The 19558-nt window shown below is 34.3% G+C and overlaps 1 protein-coding gene across 2 annotated transcripts in view; it reads right to left on the reverse strand.

Annotated features, from left to right (window-relative positions):
* Positions 1–285: 285 nt before the first annotated feature.
* The window catches only part of LOC144444555 (uncharacterized), a 44018-nt gene continuing 24745 nt past the window's right edge, over positions 286–19558 (reverse strand). For both annotated transcript variants that reach the window (XM_078134008.1, XM_078134009.1), the window contains exons 4-11: positions 15432–15604; positions 14301–14373; positions 12893–13031; positions 8895–9051; positions 8000–8154; positions 7336–7487; positions 6532–6648; positions 286–5930 (exon numbers count right to left, since the gene is read on the reverse strand). In XM_078134008.1, coding sequence (XP_077990134.1) covers positions 5226–5930; positions 6532–6648; positions 7336–7487; positions 8000–8154; positions 8895–9051; positions 12893–13031; positions 14301–14373; positions 15432–15604 — 1671 coding nt within the window. In that variant the 3' untranslated portion in view covers positions 286–5225. The remainder of the gene's footprint in view (positions 5931–6531; positions 6649–7335; positions 7488–7999; positions 8155–8894; positions 9052–12892; positions 13032–14300; positions 14374–15431; positions 15605–19558) is intronic.

Here is a 19558-nt window from a genome sequence, read left to right on the forward strand (position 1 = left end):
AGACACCGCTTGATGCATATAACACTACTGAACCTCAGTTGTGCTCACAAAACCAGCACTATGCACTGTTGATAAGGAACTGATTGTCAGACACCCACACAAACAGACATGACACTAACTTCCTTTTGAGTACCAAAACTAGTCAGACACCCACACAAACACAGACATATCAATGACTTCCTTTTGTACACCAAAACTAGTCAGAAACCCACACAAACATACACATGACACTGGCTCCCTTTTGTGTACCAAAACTACCAAAACACAACATTTTATCTGTACAAATATTATGTTTTTATTGTAATCAATAGTGGTTTCCTTCTGTACAAAAAATGACCTGTCATATCATATTCAGTGTTTTCTATTTTATTACTCTATAAATACATTTGACTTTTTAGTTTTCAGTTTGACATTCATATTTCAGTGTTGTCATACTTTCAAACTGAAAATGTTTGGTTTTTTTCTTTTCTTTTTTTTTCCCCTTTTTTTTGAGCCCAAAATAAAATAATTAACTTACAAAATTTACAATTTATTCATTACATGTTACATTACTTGAGTTTCTACATCCTAAAAGAATAACAGACTAGAAATGTTATAAACCATGAAAATAAAAAATCCTGACCTTTCACCTTGACCAATTGAGGTTAGAGGGGGGTTAGGTCAATGAAAGTACCTGGGGTGAAATTGAGAAATCTACTGTATGACTACAGACCCACTCAAATAACCGTTTACATTTCAGTTACACACCACCAAAAAGAATACATTAAAGTCATAGAAATTCTCCCTAAAATGCTTACAAAAATTAAAAGTATTGCAAGAAACTGAAATATTTGTCAATTACTCAAAACAGCCATATATACAACTTGTAAGACTGATACAAGAACATTTCAGATAACAAACTAGCAAGGCCGTTATCAGTTCATAAAAATTTCATTAAAAAATATCACTATGCCTCAAGATGACTGGCGAGTAATGTAAGTAGAAGTTTATTTTTGCATTAAATCATCTCCATTGTGTATGATGTCACAACTAGATGTGTGCAGATTGGTACAAGTAAGATTCAGTTACATAGTTGTACCAGTAATGTACACAAAGCATAGGGGCATAACTTTCTCCATTAGAGATTTTGCTAAGATTTTGGTACAGTAACAAAGGGAGGAAAGCTGGTCAAACTTTACCATAATTTTAGGAGGAACTCCAATAATGGAGTGAAATCTGTTAAAACTTTCACAGCTTTCCATACGCTTTACTATAATTATGGAGGGGAACTCCAGGAACAATGGAGAGAAATATAGGAAAAAATGCAAAGATTTCCATATATTGTACCATAATTTGAATTATGGAGGGGAACTCTGGAATATCCTACCAATTTACCACCCTTAAAAAAAACACTACATGACTTCATGACATTTTTCATTTCAATATTTCATCCAGCAAAGGTTTGCACCAAGTGACTCCTAGTCAGTGGCTATATACACAATTCTTGTTTACATCAACATGTACCGATATGTGTAATTATTCAGACAACTTTTGTTGTTCAATTTCATGTTTGTGGTTTAGTTTTGCATTCTTCTATATTATTATTTACATACAGTAAGTCTTAGAAGATTCCCCTTACCACATACAGACCCAACAATATACAAAACTCAGTCTCCAGAAACCAGTTACAAAATTTTTTTTTGACCAATTTCTTGTATAGAAAACATAGAGATTGACAATACAGACAACGTGTTTATCAAATCTTTCAAAATTGATGGATTATCAATCACATTTCAAACTTGTATTTCAGTTTTGACAAGAGTTAAACTCTACCATGTTTTTTTTTTTTGTTAAAATATGCCTGTCACATTGGACGGAAGATATACCACAAATGAATATTTCATTTTGATTCACAAGCAAGGCATTCAATTGAAATCATTGCCTTCATTACTTGGCCTTACATACAACATTTAACTCCTTTATCAGGGTTCTCCCCATTCCAGCTGACTCGCAGGTCAACAACGAACATTCAGAAAATGTAATGGCAACCAAAACAGTAACATGAAGTATGCACTTGACAGTAACCTAAGTGACAATTCTGAATTATTTTAAGAATATTACTGACCATTCATGTAATGACTGACCAGCACACACTTGGCACTGGGGAGAACCCTGTTTCATGTATCATAGCTAATACCAGAAAATTAATTGCCCATTTTATATTTGCAGTAGGTATTCAACATTTCCACCTCTCAAGACATAGTTGTAATATTTATTAAGTCTTATAAGGTAGTCAATATCTTAACCAGTAAACACTTTTTGCATAAATATCAATATTTTGAAATACATTTTGACATCATCGCCATTGTTGCTATAGTAGAAAACGTCCACATGAGACTTGTTTTTGAGGTCCCTGTACAAATGTAGCATATCAGCTAGTAGGTACATTTTTGATAACATCCATGACATGTTTATCATTGCTATGGTACAGAACTAGACCTAATTCTATGAGAAATACTACCCGGTAGACATATCTTGTAGTTCCATCTACAAATGTAGCATATATAATTCCAATTCCTGTTAAACTTATAAAATACTAGTTTGTTCACTGTGCTGTTTTGTTACATCATTAGCTGCCATACCTCCTCGCCCTTGAAACCAACACTTGTTTTGAGAATGTGAATAAGTCAGTAATTTTGATTCGAAAATATGCACCCAATAACCTGATTACAACCATGACATTATTCAAATGAAGTCATTATGTAAGTGTACACCCAATAACCTGATAACAACCATGACATTATTCAAATGAAGTCATTATGTAAATGTGAACACAATAACCTGATTACAACCATGACATTATTCAAATGAAGTCATTATGTAAATGTACACCCAATAACCAGCCTGATTACAACCATGACATTATTCAAATGAAGTTATTATGCAAATATACACTGTCACAGCAGTGATGAACACAGGAAGTGTGCATAATTTACATGTAATTATGTAAATTTAACATACAGTGTTTGATAATGATTTTGGTAATAATTAAACCAACATCCATTCAATAGCTTATCACTGTTGTCTGAATGTGTTATGACAATAGTTTTAGTTTGTGTCTATCTTAGTAAACCACGGCACTGTATCAAAACAACTGTACCTCACTATCAAAATATGTATTGTGGTCAAAGATGTACTTTTTTACTTCAAAAAATTTACATCATTGAATTGAGTCCTTACAGCTGATGTCTACTAAGAATTGTCTGATTAAGCCACTAGCATGATGTATGCTTAGCTGAATAGGTTAGAGTTAGTACGTAGGACAGGACTAAAAATAAATGAAACTAAAAATAATGCAAATACATGTACTGGATATTAGAAATTCATGATATTTTGTTCAATATGTACCATTATAAATGAACTTCTTCAAAAAAAAATGTCCATTTAAACCTGAAAATTTATCTTGAAAAAAAAAATAAAACAATGACATGCCATAAGAGTCAGTTTTGCAAGGATGACTTTTATTGGTCTGTCACATTAAAATAGACAGTCATTGACCAATCAGCAACTCCATACTAAATAAACATTTGACATATTGCAAAGTCAACAACATTACCCACTTTGGAAATAATAAGGTGTTCTTTTTCGTACAATGGCAAACTTGTAAATAAAAATGACAAAAAACCCCACCAAACTTGATGTAAAGGATATCAGAGTATGAGAATAAAACAACATCGTGTATTTTCAAAATGGTTTTTAATTTTTTGTCAGAGACAAAGATCGTAGCTATAAAGTGGAAAGGGCACTGGACCATATTCTCTATGAAAATAAGTTTGAATTTCATTCGTGTTTTTATTAAGGGCATTAGCCAGATAAATTTATCTGATCTCCCTTAGGTATTCCACTGGGTTCCCACATCAAAATAATGGTATGATCTAATAATCTATGCAAATTTACATAATTCACCCCTACCCCACCCCCGTATCAGATTTCCTAGCTTCAGCAAGGGCTGAGGTGATAAAAGTGTACATTAATCAAGTGGTCTTCAGTCTTGTTTAAAAATATTTGATTAAAATACTTAAAGTTGGGAGAAAAGTAATGAAGACTACTTTAAACACCACCACACAATTTTACATAATTAATGTACAATGGTTGTAAATACAATGCCCATAAAAAATCAAATGAACAGAAATAAAAAGGTTGGACTCTATGATTTTTTTTCTTGTTATTACATTTAGACGCACACCGTAATAAATCATAAAAGCATAAACCAAGAGAATACAAGGTATATAAAACTTGTAAGTATGACCGACTATAAAACAATGACCTTTTTAGTCGTTATGTAAAAAGATTTATGAAAACAAAAACAAGGAAGTCAAAATTATGTCACACATTCATAAAACAAAATTCACAATCTCTGCAGCATACAATACATTTATACAATAAAGAAGAGTGACACACTCCAGATTCGTATACTACATAAAGCTCTGTAGCAGGTACTGCAGACGTAAAGTGATGCTGTCATTCAAAGAACAGAAAAACTGCGCCTGTACTATTTAGTTCTCCAGCAAAACCTCTACAGAAGCCATGCAGCACACTACAGAACCCCAGATGAACATTACATAAGTTTTGAAACGCAAGACACTGGAATTCTGCAGAACACTACATGAGTTGTGCAGCACACTATACAATCCTTATCAACATCATGCATCACAGAACTCCTGCAGTAAACTCCAGAACCACTGCAGCACACTACAGAACCCCCTGCAGAACACCACAGAAACACTGCAGCACACCCTATAATCCTTATCAGCATCATGTATCAAGAAACTCTGCAGTACACTCTAGAAACCCTGCAGCACACTACAGAACCCTTGCAGTACACTCCAGAAATGCTGCAGTATGCTACATAAGTGTTGTCGACATCATATGAAACAGAACTCCTGTAGTACACGACAGAAGTCCCTCAGTCCATTACATAATCATTGTCTGCAGCACAGTATAGAATTCTTGCAGCACACTATAGAATGCATAGTGATTTACAAAGTCATCTCCAGTGCAAAAAAAGAAATTTTGCGGTACACTACATAGTCATAATATCTGCAGCTCACGCTGCAGTAAAATTACATCCTTATTTTCTGCAGCACATTGAAGGGAAACTCTGCAGCAGCCTACATGGTCACTCTCTTCAACACACTATACAATCTCTCTACCCACACATTCCCACACATACATGCACTTGCTCATTAAAGAGATTCTTGGAGTGACACTTGTGGCGGATGACTGTGATGTGTCTTGTCACGTAGACTGGAACACGTATCCTTGGTGACCATCACGTTATCCAGATTATACGAGTTCACAATTGAATCGGTAAACGTATCGTTATTGTCTAATGCTTCTCTGCGTTTCAATTCATGCATCTCTTCTACCCGACGTCGAACACATTCCTCATTGTCTTTCGTAAAGTCTTGTAAATGTGTCACCTTATTGTCTTCAGGCGTTGTCGTGGTGGTGTTACCGTCATCTCCTTCATCGAGGCCACCGTCAGAGACAGTGCCATTGGTGTTATCATTATTATTGGCACTTGGACCATCTATAGTAACGTTATCAATACCCTTAATTACATTATTTAAACTGTCTCTCTCAGCAGTCTCTATTGCACCATTCTGTTTTTCTATACTTTCTCCGGGATCGCTTCCTTCGACATTGTTGTCCAGATTTGATGAGTCCAGCTGGTCTTGACAAGTCATGTCCTTTACTTCCTGAGCTGTTGTCCCTGAGTTACATTCCGTTACATTTACACTTATTTCAGACTCACAAGCATCATCAAACTGTCCTGATTCAACAGTATTCTCTGTCTGTAAGGCACTGCCTAGATTCTGTAGACGTTCTTCTTCTTCCACCTTGGACAGCATACGTCTTGGTCTAGGTGGAAGGTTCTCATAGTAATCCTGTGTGGAAAGAAATGCAAACAAGAAACTGAGCGGTCGCTGAAGATAAACCATGGCTTCTAATCTAAATTCACAAAAAGAAAGTTCTAAGGGTATTAACAGAGTAGTGGGTCCACCTTGTAATTTTCACACATGTACATAACTAGTTTGTAAGGCATGCTGTGACAGGGCGCCCTCACACATCGGTCAAACCCTTTCGCAGGCCTGTGAGGGCAGAGTGACATGATGTATCTTACAGTCTAGTCCATAACAATTTATTATTTAAATTTCCAAAGACTATCTTTTTTTTTAGAGTAAATGAAGGACTGTACAATTATGCTATAGGGAGAACCACGGACTGTGCCATTATTTTCTAGGGAAATAGTGATCTCACCAATGTTTTTTTTATAGGAAGAACAAGAATTTTACTGTCACTGAATCGAGAGAATGGGACTTGTACAATATATTGTACAATATTTCCAAACAAGACCCAATTACATGTTCTTTACCACTATTTTCTGATGAGAACCAAGAAACTTCACAAAAACCCCAACAATTTCAAGTGCACTTTTCAAACTGAAAAATCTATGAAGAAGAGTCTTCCACAGACAATGAAACTTACTTTCTTAGAGGTGAGCTGTTCCACAACAAGTGCTATCTCTCCTACATGAGATGGTGCTGATATTCCAAGCTGTGCAAACTGAGCAATAGTCTCTGGTGAATGCTTCACTGGTTTACTCTGAAATCAAATCAAATCAAATCAAGTCACAGCAATCAACTTAAAAGTCATTCAGCAGACAAGATAAACATGATTGAGAAATACATTTGTTGTGATCGTGATGGTAACAAAGTTATATAATAGATAACTGTATCCAATATATATGTTATACATAACTGTACACCAGCTATAACCCATGACTTCAAGCAGATACAGTATTAGACTTCTATGGGTGGTTAAAGTACAAGGCTAGGTCGAACTAACTGTGGTTGCTTCTGACTTTATCCAAAGCAAAATATTGTTATCATTAGGAAAGCAGTGCAAAGTGTCCCCTTCATCATGTGTAGTGTGTGTGTGTGTTCCTTTTGTATGGGTGTGTGTGTGTACATGTATGTGTGTGGGTGCGTGTTTTCTTTGGTATGGATATGGACGTGTGTGTGTGTGTGTGTGTGTGTGTGTGTGCATGTGTATTTTCTTTGATATGGATATATGTGTGTATGTGTATGTATGTGTGTGTGTGTGTATGTGTGTGTATATAAATGTGTATGTGTGTGTGTGTGTGTTTCCTTTGGTATAGGTATGAGTATATCTGTATGTGTCAATGTCTGTCACTGTTCATGTTCGGTGTAGTTGTCTGAGTAGTTGTGTGTTCCTGTGGGGGGGGGGGGGGGGCAAGTTAGGGTAGAAATAGATGAATTTCATCCCTACCATCCATGTATTCCTTCGTTGTTTCTTGCTACTCTTTTTCCGTTTTCCAGACCCGCTGGCAAACATACTATCAAAATCATCAGCTGATTTCCTCCTGAGGATACGGAAGTCACCGTCTGTATCTTTTATCTCTTTCATCTGAAGTGTAGACACTAGAATAGGATAAAAAGAGGTGATGACAAAAAGTAACACAGACATCAAATTTCTTACACTTGTAGCTATCAGTCCATTTCACCACTACCTTTTATCAAAGTCTATGCTCTATAATTAAAAGTTCAGACAGCAATCATGGTGATGTAGTAACTTAAACAGTATTTTCCCCTCTACAAATACTAAATTTGGAAGTGTTTTTACTAAGGTTTCAAAACCCACTCTCTGTCTTCGTATATAAACAAGAACACTGATGGATGGCCATTTCTTCTGTGTGAATTTCGATGAATAATACTCTGTACTGAATTGACATCCACAAACTCCCAGTATTTCAATGTTGACACGGTAACCCCATCCACCCACTCCCAGCATTTCAGTGTTGACACGGTAACCCATCCACCCACTCTAAGCATTTCGGTCTTGACACATCATTGCAGTTCAAAACAGTTGTGAACAGATTCAAGTGAGAACTCTGTATACATACAGTCATGGCCAAATCAAGTTCATGACCTACCTGGACTACATGATGGTGAATCTTCCCCAGTGCTATCACCTGTAGTTTGACCCATCACATCATCAATATTAACACTACGATGTAAGTATGCTATCAAAGCACTAATTAATACTTTCTCATCTTCATAGGGTTCTCTAGAGGCTTCGTACTCCTCACTACAATGGACAACACAAAGATAGAACACATCACAAAAATGTTCAAATAAATCATAATTTCTTATTACGTTGACATACAAAGGTTATAATACATATTAAACAGTGTAAACCAAGCTAATGAACTTTTTTGGTCTTCTTACTTAGTTACTACCTTGTTATATGAACATTTAGCTATATCACATCTTATCAACTGTGGTTGGACATATTTTAGAATACATATATCATAGCTAAAAGACTGATTTTCTAATTGAGATATTTGATATCATGAACAAAAATATACAACTATGTGATCTATCAAGCAAATGATGATGTAGCAAGCTTTAAGTGTTTTTCATTACGGGATCCTTTATTATAGACCATGTGATGGTACAACATGCTTATCATTATGGTAAACATTCATATGCTCATAACCATGGCAACAGTTCACAAACTTGTAACTATGGTACCAGCTCAAGTACCTATAAACCAGCGTAACAGTATATTTACTTGTAACCATGGTAACAGTTTAATTACTTGTAACTATGGTAACAGTTCACAAACTTGTAACTATGGTAACGGTTTACATTGTATTAACCATGGTAACAGTACAAACTTGTGAACAAGGTAACAGTTCACATACTTAAAACCATGGTAACAGTTTACATTACTTTTAACCATGGTAACAGTTCACCAAAACAAAAAACAATACGTAAATATAACATGTTGGTAAAGATATATTTTGTGAAATTGACAATTCTTACATTTCTCTTTGTTGAGCTTCTCTTTCTAATTTTTTCTCTTCATCTTTCTTACGTTGTAGTTCCAATCTTTCAAGTTTCATTTTTTCATGATATTCGAAATGTTGTCTCTTAAAGTCAGCTACAAGTCGTCGTTTCCTTTCATACAGGTCATCAATTTCTAGAGAAAAGAATAAAATAACAAATGAATCATGAAAGAGGGTAAACGTTGATAATATTTATGTAAACTAATGGTTTAGTAAATCTAATTTCTTATCAAGCTCTCAACAAAAACTGGGTTTATAATTCAATATGAAGTGTCAAAAATTTAGAATTTGTTTTTCTTTTTGCTATACTGTAGTTATATGGATGAAGTGTTTACTGGTACTTAGGACCAATTAGAGTAAAACTATAACAAATTGTTTGGTTCCGGTTCTCGACCCCACCTAGTTTTTCCGATCCTAAATTTAAACAAGCGACCTATCGGTCAGAATAGCTCCGCTGTTTTTTTTTTAAATTTAATTTTTTATTTTGGTGACATGTAGAAGTGGTTCAGGTCTTCACTATGCAGTTTTGTTTTAGCGATGCAATAAAGTGGTTAGTGGTTTCATATGATGTCTCACTATAAAACACATTTTACACAGAAGTTGGTAATGTATTGTACTTTTATACCATAGTCACCATTTTATAACAAAAATCTACTGTTATGAAAAATTGCACAAAATCTCAGAAAAAAATGACTGGGAAATGCACACAAGAAAAAGAAAAAAAGAGGATTTTGAAGTTGGCTATAAATAATTCCAGTGTCTTACAGCTGTAACCCTGGAAAATTTTAATGATGAATGAAATAAACTAGGGATCTAAAATAATTTTGAGGCAATTTGAATTTCAATTTTCTAACAAATTTACAAAGTCAACAACATTCAACTTGTACTAGTTGTGGTAGATATATATAGGGAAGAAATGTATTAATCGCCATCTTAGTTTCCGTACGGCGACAATCTCAAGTACCCGGAAGAGAGTCATTCTCAGCCATACGTTACAGTGGTAACACTCGTTCATGTTCGGTTACCTTTCACAAAGAAAACACAACGAAATGGTTGAAATGATCTTTTTTTTTTATTTCTTTTCATCACAACAACAAAATCTGCGTGATTGATCAAAAGTGTTGTAAACTAAACCAGAAAGAATTATCGGACTGGCTAAACTTCCCGATGAACTGGAGTAAGGTCCTACTACTTCCAAGTAAGCCTCGATAGTACTATAGTACGTGAGAAAATCGTCTCAAACTAGCGATACAACTTTCAAAATATAACTTGACATGTCTTCATTTGTTAGAGTTATACAATTCAAGACGGGTTTTCACTCGAAAACAACAATTCTGTGAATAATGACACTCTGAACGCAGCGATTTCTCGGACGATGTTACCACTGTAACGTATGGCTGACAACGACTTGCTTCCGGGTTAGTCCCTCGTGCATACGGGTGGATTGTCGGCGATTAATACATACATCGTCTGATATTTTAATTCACAGTGTTTCTTGTGACCGGCGCCTGTCAGCAGACTCTGCCATTTTTTTCATCATTCCATTGTATTTAAACCTTGTACTTGACATTTCGCAATATTTATAATTCTCAACAAAATACCTCAACATGCCTCACTTCGCTCGTACTCAAAGCAGCCCCGCGCGGTATGATCACGGACACTGATGACATGATGAGAGAGAACCTTTTCGGATTTACATGTAAAACGGGGAAAGATACGCAAAACATAATGCAAAGTCTGAAGCCAAATTAAAGTTGTAATTATTTTAATTATTTTTACTTGCCAAATATTTGAATTTGGAAAGGCAAGACACGTTCATGTCGTTTAACTTTACATGTGAACTGTCGGCCATAACTTCAACCGCATGTCTGGCATGCCCTTCCTTACGCAAGTTGTCTGAATTCTGGTTCACTGTCATTCCAAATTGCACGACAATATAGAATTAACCACAAGTTACATGTTATCTGAAAACATCACACTTTTATAGTGGGTCTGAAGTGTGATTTTAGTGAGTACCAAGAACGTCCTGTGTTGATACTCAAGATACTTGCTGTGGAAAATCGCTCGGTCAAATGAGGTCACCTTCAGCTTCTGGTCGAATCAGGATAGAGTATGCAAATGAGGATGTTGCGGACTGATTTGAAGTTTACAACCCTGTTTCGAACAAACGCTTGTCATTTGGGCGCCCAATGCGTAGAATTATGACTATAGCACATATTACATTGCTTGTTTGACGTCAATAGTGTCTTTTGAAAAGTGGCAGTTTACTTAAAGTCTCGTCGACTGATTTCCAATATGGCGTCGGTCATTATGCTCATTAACATACTCATTTTTTTTTCAAATTACAAAAAAAAAATCATAAAAAATAAAAATGAGGATGTGCTGACTTGAAATTAACAAATCTGAGTAAGCTACCCCCTGCGCATCAACACGCCAGATATCAAAGCAATCTAATAAGAGGTTTTCAAGGAGTTGATGAAAATGACATTTTATGAAAAAAAATCATAAAAAATTGAAAATGGCACAGATCAACTTGGCATGAACAAATCTGAATAGCCTCCCCCCAGGGAACATGCACACCAAATATCGAAGAATTCCGACTGTCACTTCCGGAGTAGATAGTAAAAATATAAAAGTTTGACGGACACCTATGATTCACTCTACTCTCTATACCTCAATACCCACCTATACCTAAAGCTACGCTTTCAGCTTTCGCTGACAGCGAAGCTAAAAAAATGTATTTGAGAAAAAATACAATCAAATTGCAAACATTGTGATGTCTCACGAGAAATAGTGGATGTGGAAACTGACTCAACTTAAAACAACAATATAAAACTATTCTTCCAATCTGTAACAGCTGTACATCTGATGAGAAGAAATCAATAACAGAGACCATATGGAAAACAGCGGAAAAGATAACTTCTTCATCTTCCATTATAAGGATAAACTTTATATATGAAGACTCAGACTGTTGACTACCTGAACTAGACACTCACACTTGGAAAATAAAAATTCTACCTACCCCACCACCTACACTAACATTAAGTGTAATCGGAACCACACATTTTTTTTTAGGCCTAACAAGGGGACCTCCTCTGGTGGTCAAAATGTCTCCCATACAAGTTGGAGCTAGCAATGCATAGGGTACATATGACCTATTGTTGATAATTTGACCTGTTTTTTTTTCTTCTACTGACTGTAATTTAGTATTATCACAGAGATGAAACAAGTAAATATGCTAATTTTGATAATTAAGGGACAACTTAAGGACAAAAGGACAACAAGCTGGACTATTGTAATTCCTTACTATATGGTCTGCCTGACGTTCACTTACAGCGCTTACAACGTGCCCAAAATACGGCAGCTAGGATTATTACGCGCACCAGGAAATTCGAACACATAACCCCTATTCTAAAACAACTTCATTGGCTTCCAGTATCTCATCGTATTGTTTTCAAACTTCTGCTCTTCACTTATAAAGCCCTAAATGGAATATCTCCACAATATCTCAAGGACTTAATTACACCTCGTTCTTCATTACGCACTCTTCGTTCATCGGATAAATGCCTTCTGCATACACCCAAATGGAATCTGGTTTCCTATGGTCGCCGCTCCTTCTCTTCAGCAGCTCCTGAACTTTGGAACTCTCTACCCCTGGACATTAAAACCTCTCCCAATGTTAACATTTTCAAAAGACGCTTGAAAACCCACATATTTCAGAGAGCTTTTTCATCTCCTTTCTAACTCTAAGCGCCACTGAACATTGTTTTCTTTGGATATTTGGCGCTATATAAATTTATTAGATAGATAGATAGATAGATAGATAGAACTGTTGGTGGTCAAAAAAAGTCTCCCCTACAGCATTGCATGTGACTGGAGGCAGGAATGAATATTGTAAAAGGAACCAAGTAATTGTCATGACGACATTAATTATTCCATGAACTTTAGAATAATTATTTGATAAAATTACAATACCTTTTTTAAGATTCTCTCTCAACTGGCCTGATTCTTTGTATTTAGTCCAGGCTTCATCTTCTATACTTTTCTTATTTCTCAATTGTTGTCTAACTTTGTCTTCTTTGGATTTCAGGGCTGCTACAGCATTGAAATAATGCTGGTGAAACAAGACAGGAATAATATGTAAATATCTGTTTTGTGTTAATTTATGTTTTGAAATGAAACTCTGACACTACTGTGATAAGTTAACACTGATGGAACATGACTGCAAATGTATAAATATCTGTTGTCCCCCCAATATCCATCAAAATGTTTGAAATTTCTTTTATTACAAATCTAAATATTATCAGATTAATTCATGTTACAAATCTAAATATTATCAGATTAATTCATGTTACAAATCTAAATATTATCAGATTAATTCATGTTACAAATCTAAATATTATCAGATTAATTCATGTTACAAATCTAAATATTATCAGATTAATTCATGTTACAAATCTAAATATTATCAGATTAATTCATGTTACAAATCTATAATATTATCAGATTAATTCAAGTTACAAATTTAAATATTATCAGATTAATTCATGTTACAAATCTAAATATTATCAGATTAATTCATGTTACAAATCTAAATATTATCAGATTAATTCATGTTACAAATCTAAATATTATCAGATTAATTCATGTTACAAATCTAAATATTATCAGATTAATTCATGTTACAAATCTAAATATTATCAGATTAATTCATGTTACAAATCTAAATATTATCAGATTAATTCATGTTACAAATCTAAATATTATCAGATTAATTCATGTTACAAATCTAAATATTATCAGATTAATTCATGTTACAAATCTAAATATTATCAGATTAATTCATGTTACAAATCTAAATATTATCAGATTAATTCATGTTACAAATCTAAATATTATCAGATTAATTCATGTTACAAATCTAAATATTATCAGATTAATTCATGTTACAAATCTAAATATTATCAGATTAATTCATGTTACAAATCTAAATATTATCAGATTAATTCATGTTACAAATCTAAATATTATCAGATTAATTCATGTTACAAATCTATAATATTATCAGATTAATTCAAATTACAAATTTAAATATTATCAGATTAATTCATGTTACAAATCTAAATATTATCAGATTAATTCATGTTACAAATCTAAATATCAGATTAATTCATGTTACAAATCTAAATATTATCAGATTAATTCATGTTACAAATCTAAATATTATCAGATTAATTCATGTTACAAATCTAAATATTATCAGATTAATTCATGTTACAAATCTAAATATTATCAGATTAATTCATGTTACAAATCTAAATATTATCAGATTAATTCATGTTACAAATCTAAATATTATCAGATTAATTCATGTTCTACTCACATCTCTTTCTTCTTTGATTGATTTTTGTTTTTTTCTTTCTGCGTCTATTTCACCTTGTTTTACTAAATACTCCCTGTAAACAACAACACAAATAAAATCAATGATTATTATCACATATGTACCAGAGATTACTTGCACCTGTACACACGCATACTACTGGTATTTTCACTGCAGTGCAATACTGAAAACATTATTGCATACCTGCATGCAAATGTATGTAAATGAGGACGAGTGTCATTCTCCGTGAAAGTGTGTGATTTCATTTTTACAGAATTTACTGTTTAGGTGAAACATATGTAGTAATGTCAGAGCCCCATGCCGAGTGAGTGCCAGTGTGGGTACTCAGGGTTTTTTGCACTTGTGCTTGTAGTGTTTTCTGCTGCACTTTCACTCACTACGCTCATGAAACTATGACTGTAGAGAAAACTGTAAGCACTTGTGCAAATACCCCGAGTATGCCATACTTGTACTCGCACATCATGAGGTTCTATCATGTTATTGCCGGGTCAACTTTATGAGGTCACAACCTTGACATTGAACTGGTCGGACCTGTGACAAACTTCTCCCTTTGTTCTCCAATTGCTTCACCAAAAGAGACAATGCTACTGAAATTTTGAGGAAGCTACATTGGGGACCCTTAGAAATTCATTTAAAGTGATCCAGACCAACCATGGAATATAAATAAGTACTTAATAGAAAAGTTGACCATCAACCACCACACTGTATGTACAACTCATTCACGTACCATCCACACCAGCCAAAAGTTAAACAAATACATACAAATACTCGTTTTACCAATGCACTGTAAATGACTGGAACAATCTCACAAATAACATTGTCTGCGCTCCATCCATTGGAATATTCATTTAGAAGAAGTGTCAAAACAAATAAAGTCTTCACCTTTACTAGTGCTGCCTACATGTGCTATGTACAGTCTGTAACTTGGTGTGATAGTGAATAAACAGATAATTATCTGTACCTCTGTATCAGTGCAGTGGAATTGTTGCCAGTTCACAGAAGAAAAAATGTTGAATTTCTTCATCAACCATTGGCAAAACATAACATCATTATCTCACTCCACTAGACAACACATGACATCATGAATTCATCTCATAATACTTAACTACATACCTTAAACATTTCTTGGATCTTTTTAAACTATCAATTTCAGCAACCATTCTTTTTTCTTCAGCCATGCGGAAATTCTGTACTCGTAACTGATATTCAAATTTCCTGATGGCGTCATTTATTTTGACTTCTGTCTTGTATCGTAAACCAGCCTGCATCTTTTTAACAACATCAACCTGTAGATGGAAAATTAAAAAAAATAAGAAATTGTGAGAAGACACCACAAATCCTAGACAGTTACTTTAAATTGTTCATCCTAGTTTCATAAAGGATGATCGCACAAATTCAATGTCACACATGCTCAATAAACGAATCTGCTCCCCCTTCCCCCTAACAAAATGTTCATAAGTGCGAAATTACATGTTTATATATGATGTAAACCATGATGGGAATTGTAGCAGTTACACCACTATGATCAATGCAATGTAAAAACATGATAGCAAACGTCCTAAAATACTACCAGAAACCCAGCACTGTATATCACATTATAAGTACATTTTAATCAACTTATCAACATCCCTGTAGTAAATACAGAACCTGTTAGCATTGAAGGCGTGAAAGTTTTTGAATGGTTAGAAGTATGAAAATGAAATTTAGCAAACTGCTTTGATGCCAGACCCCCTAGCTCCCTCCTAAACGAACGGGATGAGCTTGTGTAACATTGTGAGATCGTCCCTAAAGGGCCTTGGAAAGTATAGACAGTTCACAGCGCTAACTGGAGACCACACAATGAACATCTACAGTCTAATAGTGGTTTTGATATAATTATCATATGAAACAATTGGTTTTGGGTGACATTTTCATTCTATGGAGAAAATGTTCAGAAATTATAAGAGAGTTTTAGTGCCATTGTTACTTTGTTCAGGGGAACATTGGACAGGTTGAAGTGTTGACCTTAGTTGACCTTTGAGTGGTCACAATGATCAACAATACAGAATTTATCATTCGACAATTTGAGTCCAGTCCATGACAATGACGAAGAAATCAATAGACTCTAGTTAGGTCATGCAAATTACATTATATCATTCAAATTACAAATGTTTTATATTTTTATAAAAATAGCTGGATTTGGAATTTAATTTTTTCTACATCTTTATATTTTTGGGTCATAAATAAATCACATCTGCTCTATTTTTTGTGTTATTGTATCAAATTTCTGATTTTGAGTACATTTTTGAGACATTTTTCTCAAACTTTATAAAAAAGTTTCCAGTCAGGGGAAAAATTAGGTATGTATTATTATGAGAAGCACAAATTTTGTTTTGTTTGGCCCATCAAAAGAAACTTGGACTAGCACAGCGCCCTCTACAGTCCACAAATTGTATATGATTACCTTCACAACAGTGACCTCACTGATGACCCCAACAAGTAGTCACCTGACATATCAATAGATTGACCTGGGTCATACACAATGAAAAAGCTGACGGGCTCATTATAATAATTTATGACTGACAATGCTTGTAATCCAACAATTCAGAAGTTGATCATTATCTATCAGTGTAGAGACAAACTTTTGATGGCATGTTTTATTTCTGCAAAAAATTAAAACACTGGATATCAATTTCCACAAGACTCTTAATATATTAGTCAGTATTTCAACAATGTCTCAAAAAGTTGAAAATTTGAATGCTTTACCATCCGTTTATTTCAAATTATTTTTTCATGATTTTTTTTTTCCTTTTGAACCTTTCTTCACGCCTTCAAAATACCGTACATCCCTGCATAATCAGTACTAAATTGTCAGACTCATTTTTACAAAGGATGAATTTCATTTTCTTTGAAAGGTCCCCTTGATCAAATTTTACAACAGTACCACACATCACTAGTCACTAGTTAATTCAACATCAAAGTCAAATAATCTTGACGTCACGTTTCGTAAGTAGAAATGGCAATTTTTCAATAAAAAATTAGACAAAGTTGTTTATAAATTTTTAACTAAAGGACCACCTTTGTTATTGTGATGCTAAAAAATTACAAGATTTACTCTTTTCAGTTTTTCTTTTTTAAAATAAATAGCTTTATTTTTCATATAAAAAGTTTTGCTATGAGAGGTGTGTTTGAAGGTTTGAAAAACATACACAATTAAGACTGGGAGGTATTAATCATTTTAAGTTTACGCCCTATATTCTATTCCATCCTTATTCCACCATGAGATTTAATGGCGTTTATCAATTTGTTTGGCAAAAAATATGGCAATTCCACAAACTAGGAAATGTTATGTCAGTGTTTGTTAGAATTTTAGAATAAGATGACCATGATACAAATAAATATTGCATTTGTTCAAATGACAATGGGGCCTTGAAAAGGACATTTTTCTGAGCAGCTGTATGAAAATGAGAAGAATTATGCACAAAACAAGTTAGAACATGAAGTCTCCATCAAGTCCTCTACACACACACTATCAGTACTAGTACCATTCACTACATCTAGAACTGAGGAGACTCCCATCTGTCTACACATCATACCTAAAAATAAATCTGACTCATCCTAGCCTCACAATGATTTCATGTTGTCATGGTAACAAGCCATGGTAAACTACTGTCACTGTATATACTGCTTTGGCCAGGCACCAAGAAGGGTGTGGTTAGAGTCAAAAGACTGAAAGAGTAACACTAATGTGTAGAGTAGTTAACTTGATAATATAGTATAGACACACTGCCTGGCACGTGGACTGAACAATGTAGAAATGCCAGTGTAAACACTGCTGACACTATGTAAGGACTTTATAGTAGTAGTACTACTACTAGTAGACATATTAGTATTATTATTACAGTGGCTGGTGAGTGAATAACCGCTATTTATAAACATATTATTAGGATTCATTCACAGCTTGTTTTCAAACATAACATGTTATTCAGTTTTATTTTTCTATGAAAATACAATTTAGTTATTAATTTACAGTTTTTTAAGAGATGACGTGTATGGCAACTCACACTTAAATTTCAGTTTCAACCTTTTAAGCATTTTTCCTTGACAATAATCACAAACTTCTTAATACACTAGTAAATATGGAAAAGTGACAATATAAAAATGCATTGGGTAATCTGGTACACAGCTTTGGCCTTGAATCTATACTGTTCTGTTGCCATGGAGCATTGAGTAGACCAACAAGGAGTTTATTTTTACCACCAAAATTGTCAGTGCATTGCAACAGAATCATTGAAATGACAATAAAATTTGAGAAGAATGTGAAACCATTGAGAGTAATACGATATGACTCTAGTACTACAGTAGAGGCTTTAGTCCACCACTGCATTACCACTACTGTTCATTTGTAGAGCATCATGTACTACCACTTAATGTGTACTTGTACAGCTACACTTTACCAATATAGTAGTCTAGATGCTAAACCTGGTATCAAATTATCTCTGTAAAGAGAGATCTTGAGATTAAATGCCATGAATAGCACTAGACTACCAGTATAGTTCCATTCATGATGCAGTGTACATGTATACATTAGCTTTTGACCTAGTGAATCTCCCACACACATGTCCACAGTCACCATTTTCCCCTTCACAATCACAGTGTACACTTGTACAGCTTGAGGGGTATACTATCATTCTGTTCATAAATTCTCTTCAGTAACTACAACTCCCTCCAGAAAATTTGAGCACATGACAGTGTATATATTACCTGTACATGTTGTAATCTTCATGTAGTCTGAAAGAGTCAGCTGTTGTTTACACTTTAATACAATAATAGCAGTGGTTACATAAGAGGACCAGTGACTGGACCATTCAGACTAGAACTTCAGTATATAACCAGACAACTTCCTTGTCTGGTGTAACTAACTTGTAACTACTTACACCAAGAGTTAGAAACCCCCCTTCCTGAACCAACCCAGTTTATTCTCACATTGTAAGTTTAAAAAAATGCACTTGTAAGTTACATGGTTACCATGATACGGTTTCCATGGTGATACTTTCAATGTCAACAGTAGTAGACTACTCTCCTCATTCCATTCCATTCTCATAGAGTTCTCACAGATGATACAATCACAATTTTGTTCCTCATTCAAAGTGCTTCCAGGATCAAGTTACAAAACTTGTAGGAACTTGTCCCAAGGCACTTCAATTGAGATAAACATTGGCTAGAAGTAAACTACGTAGAAAGAAGCCATTGTAGTCTGT

Source organism: Glandiceps talaboti, chromosome 13 (assembly GCF_964340395.1).
Source record: "Glandiceps talaboti chromosome 13, keGlaTala1.1, whole genome shotgun sequence".
NCBI classification, from domain to species: Eukaryota; Metazoa; Hemichordata; class Enteropneusta; family Spengelidae; genus Glandiceps; species Glandiceps talaboti.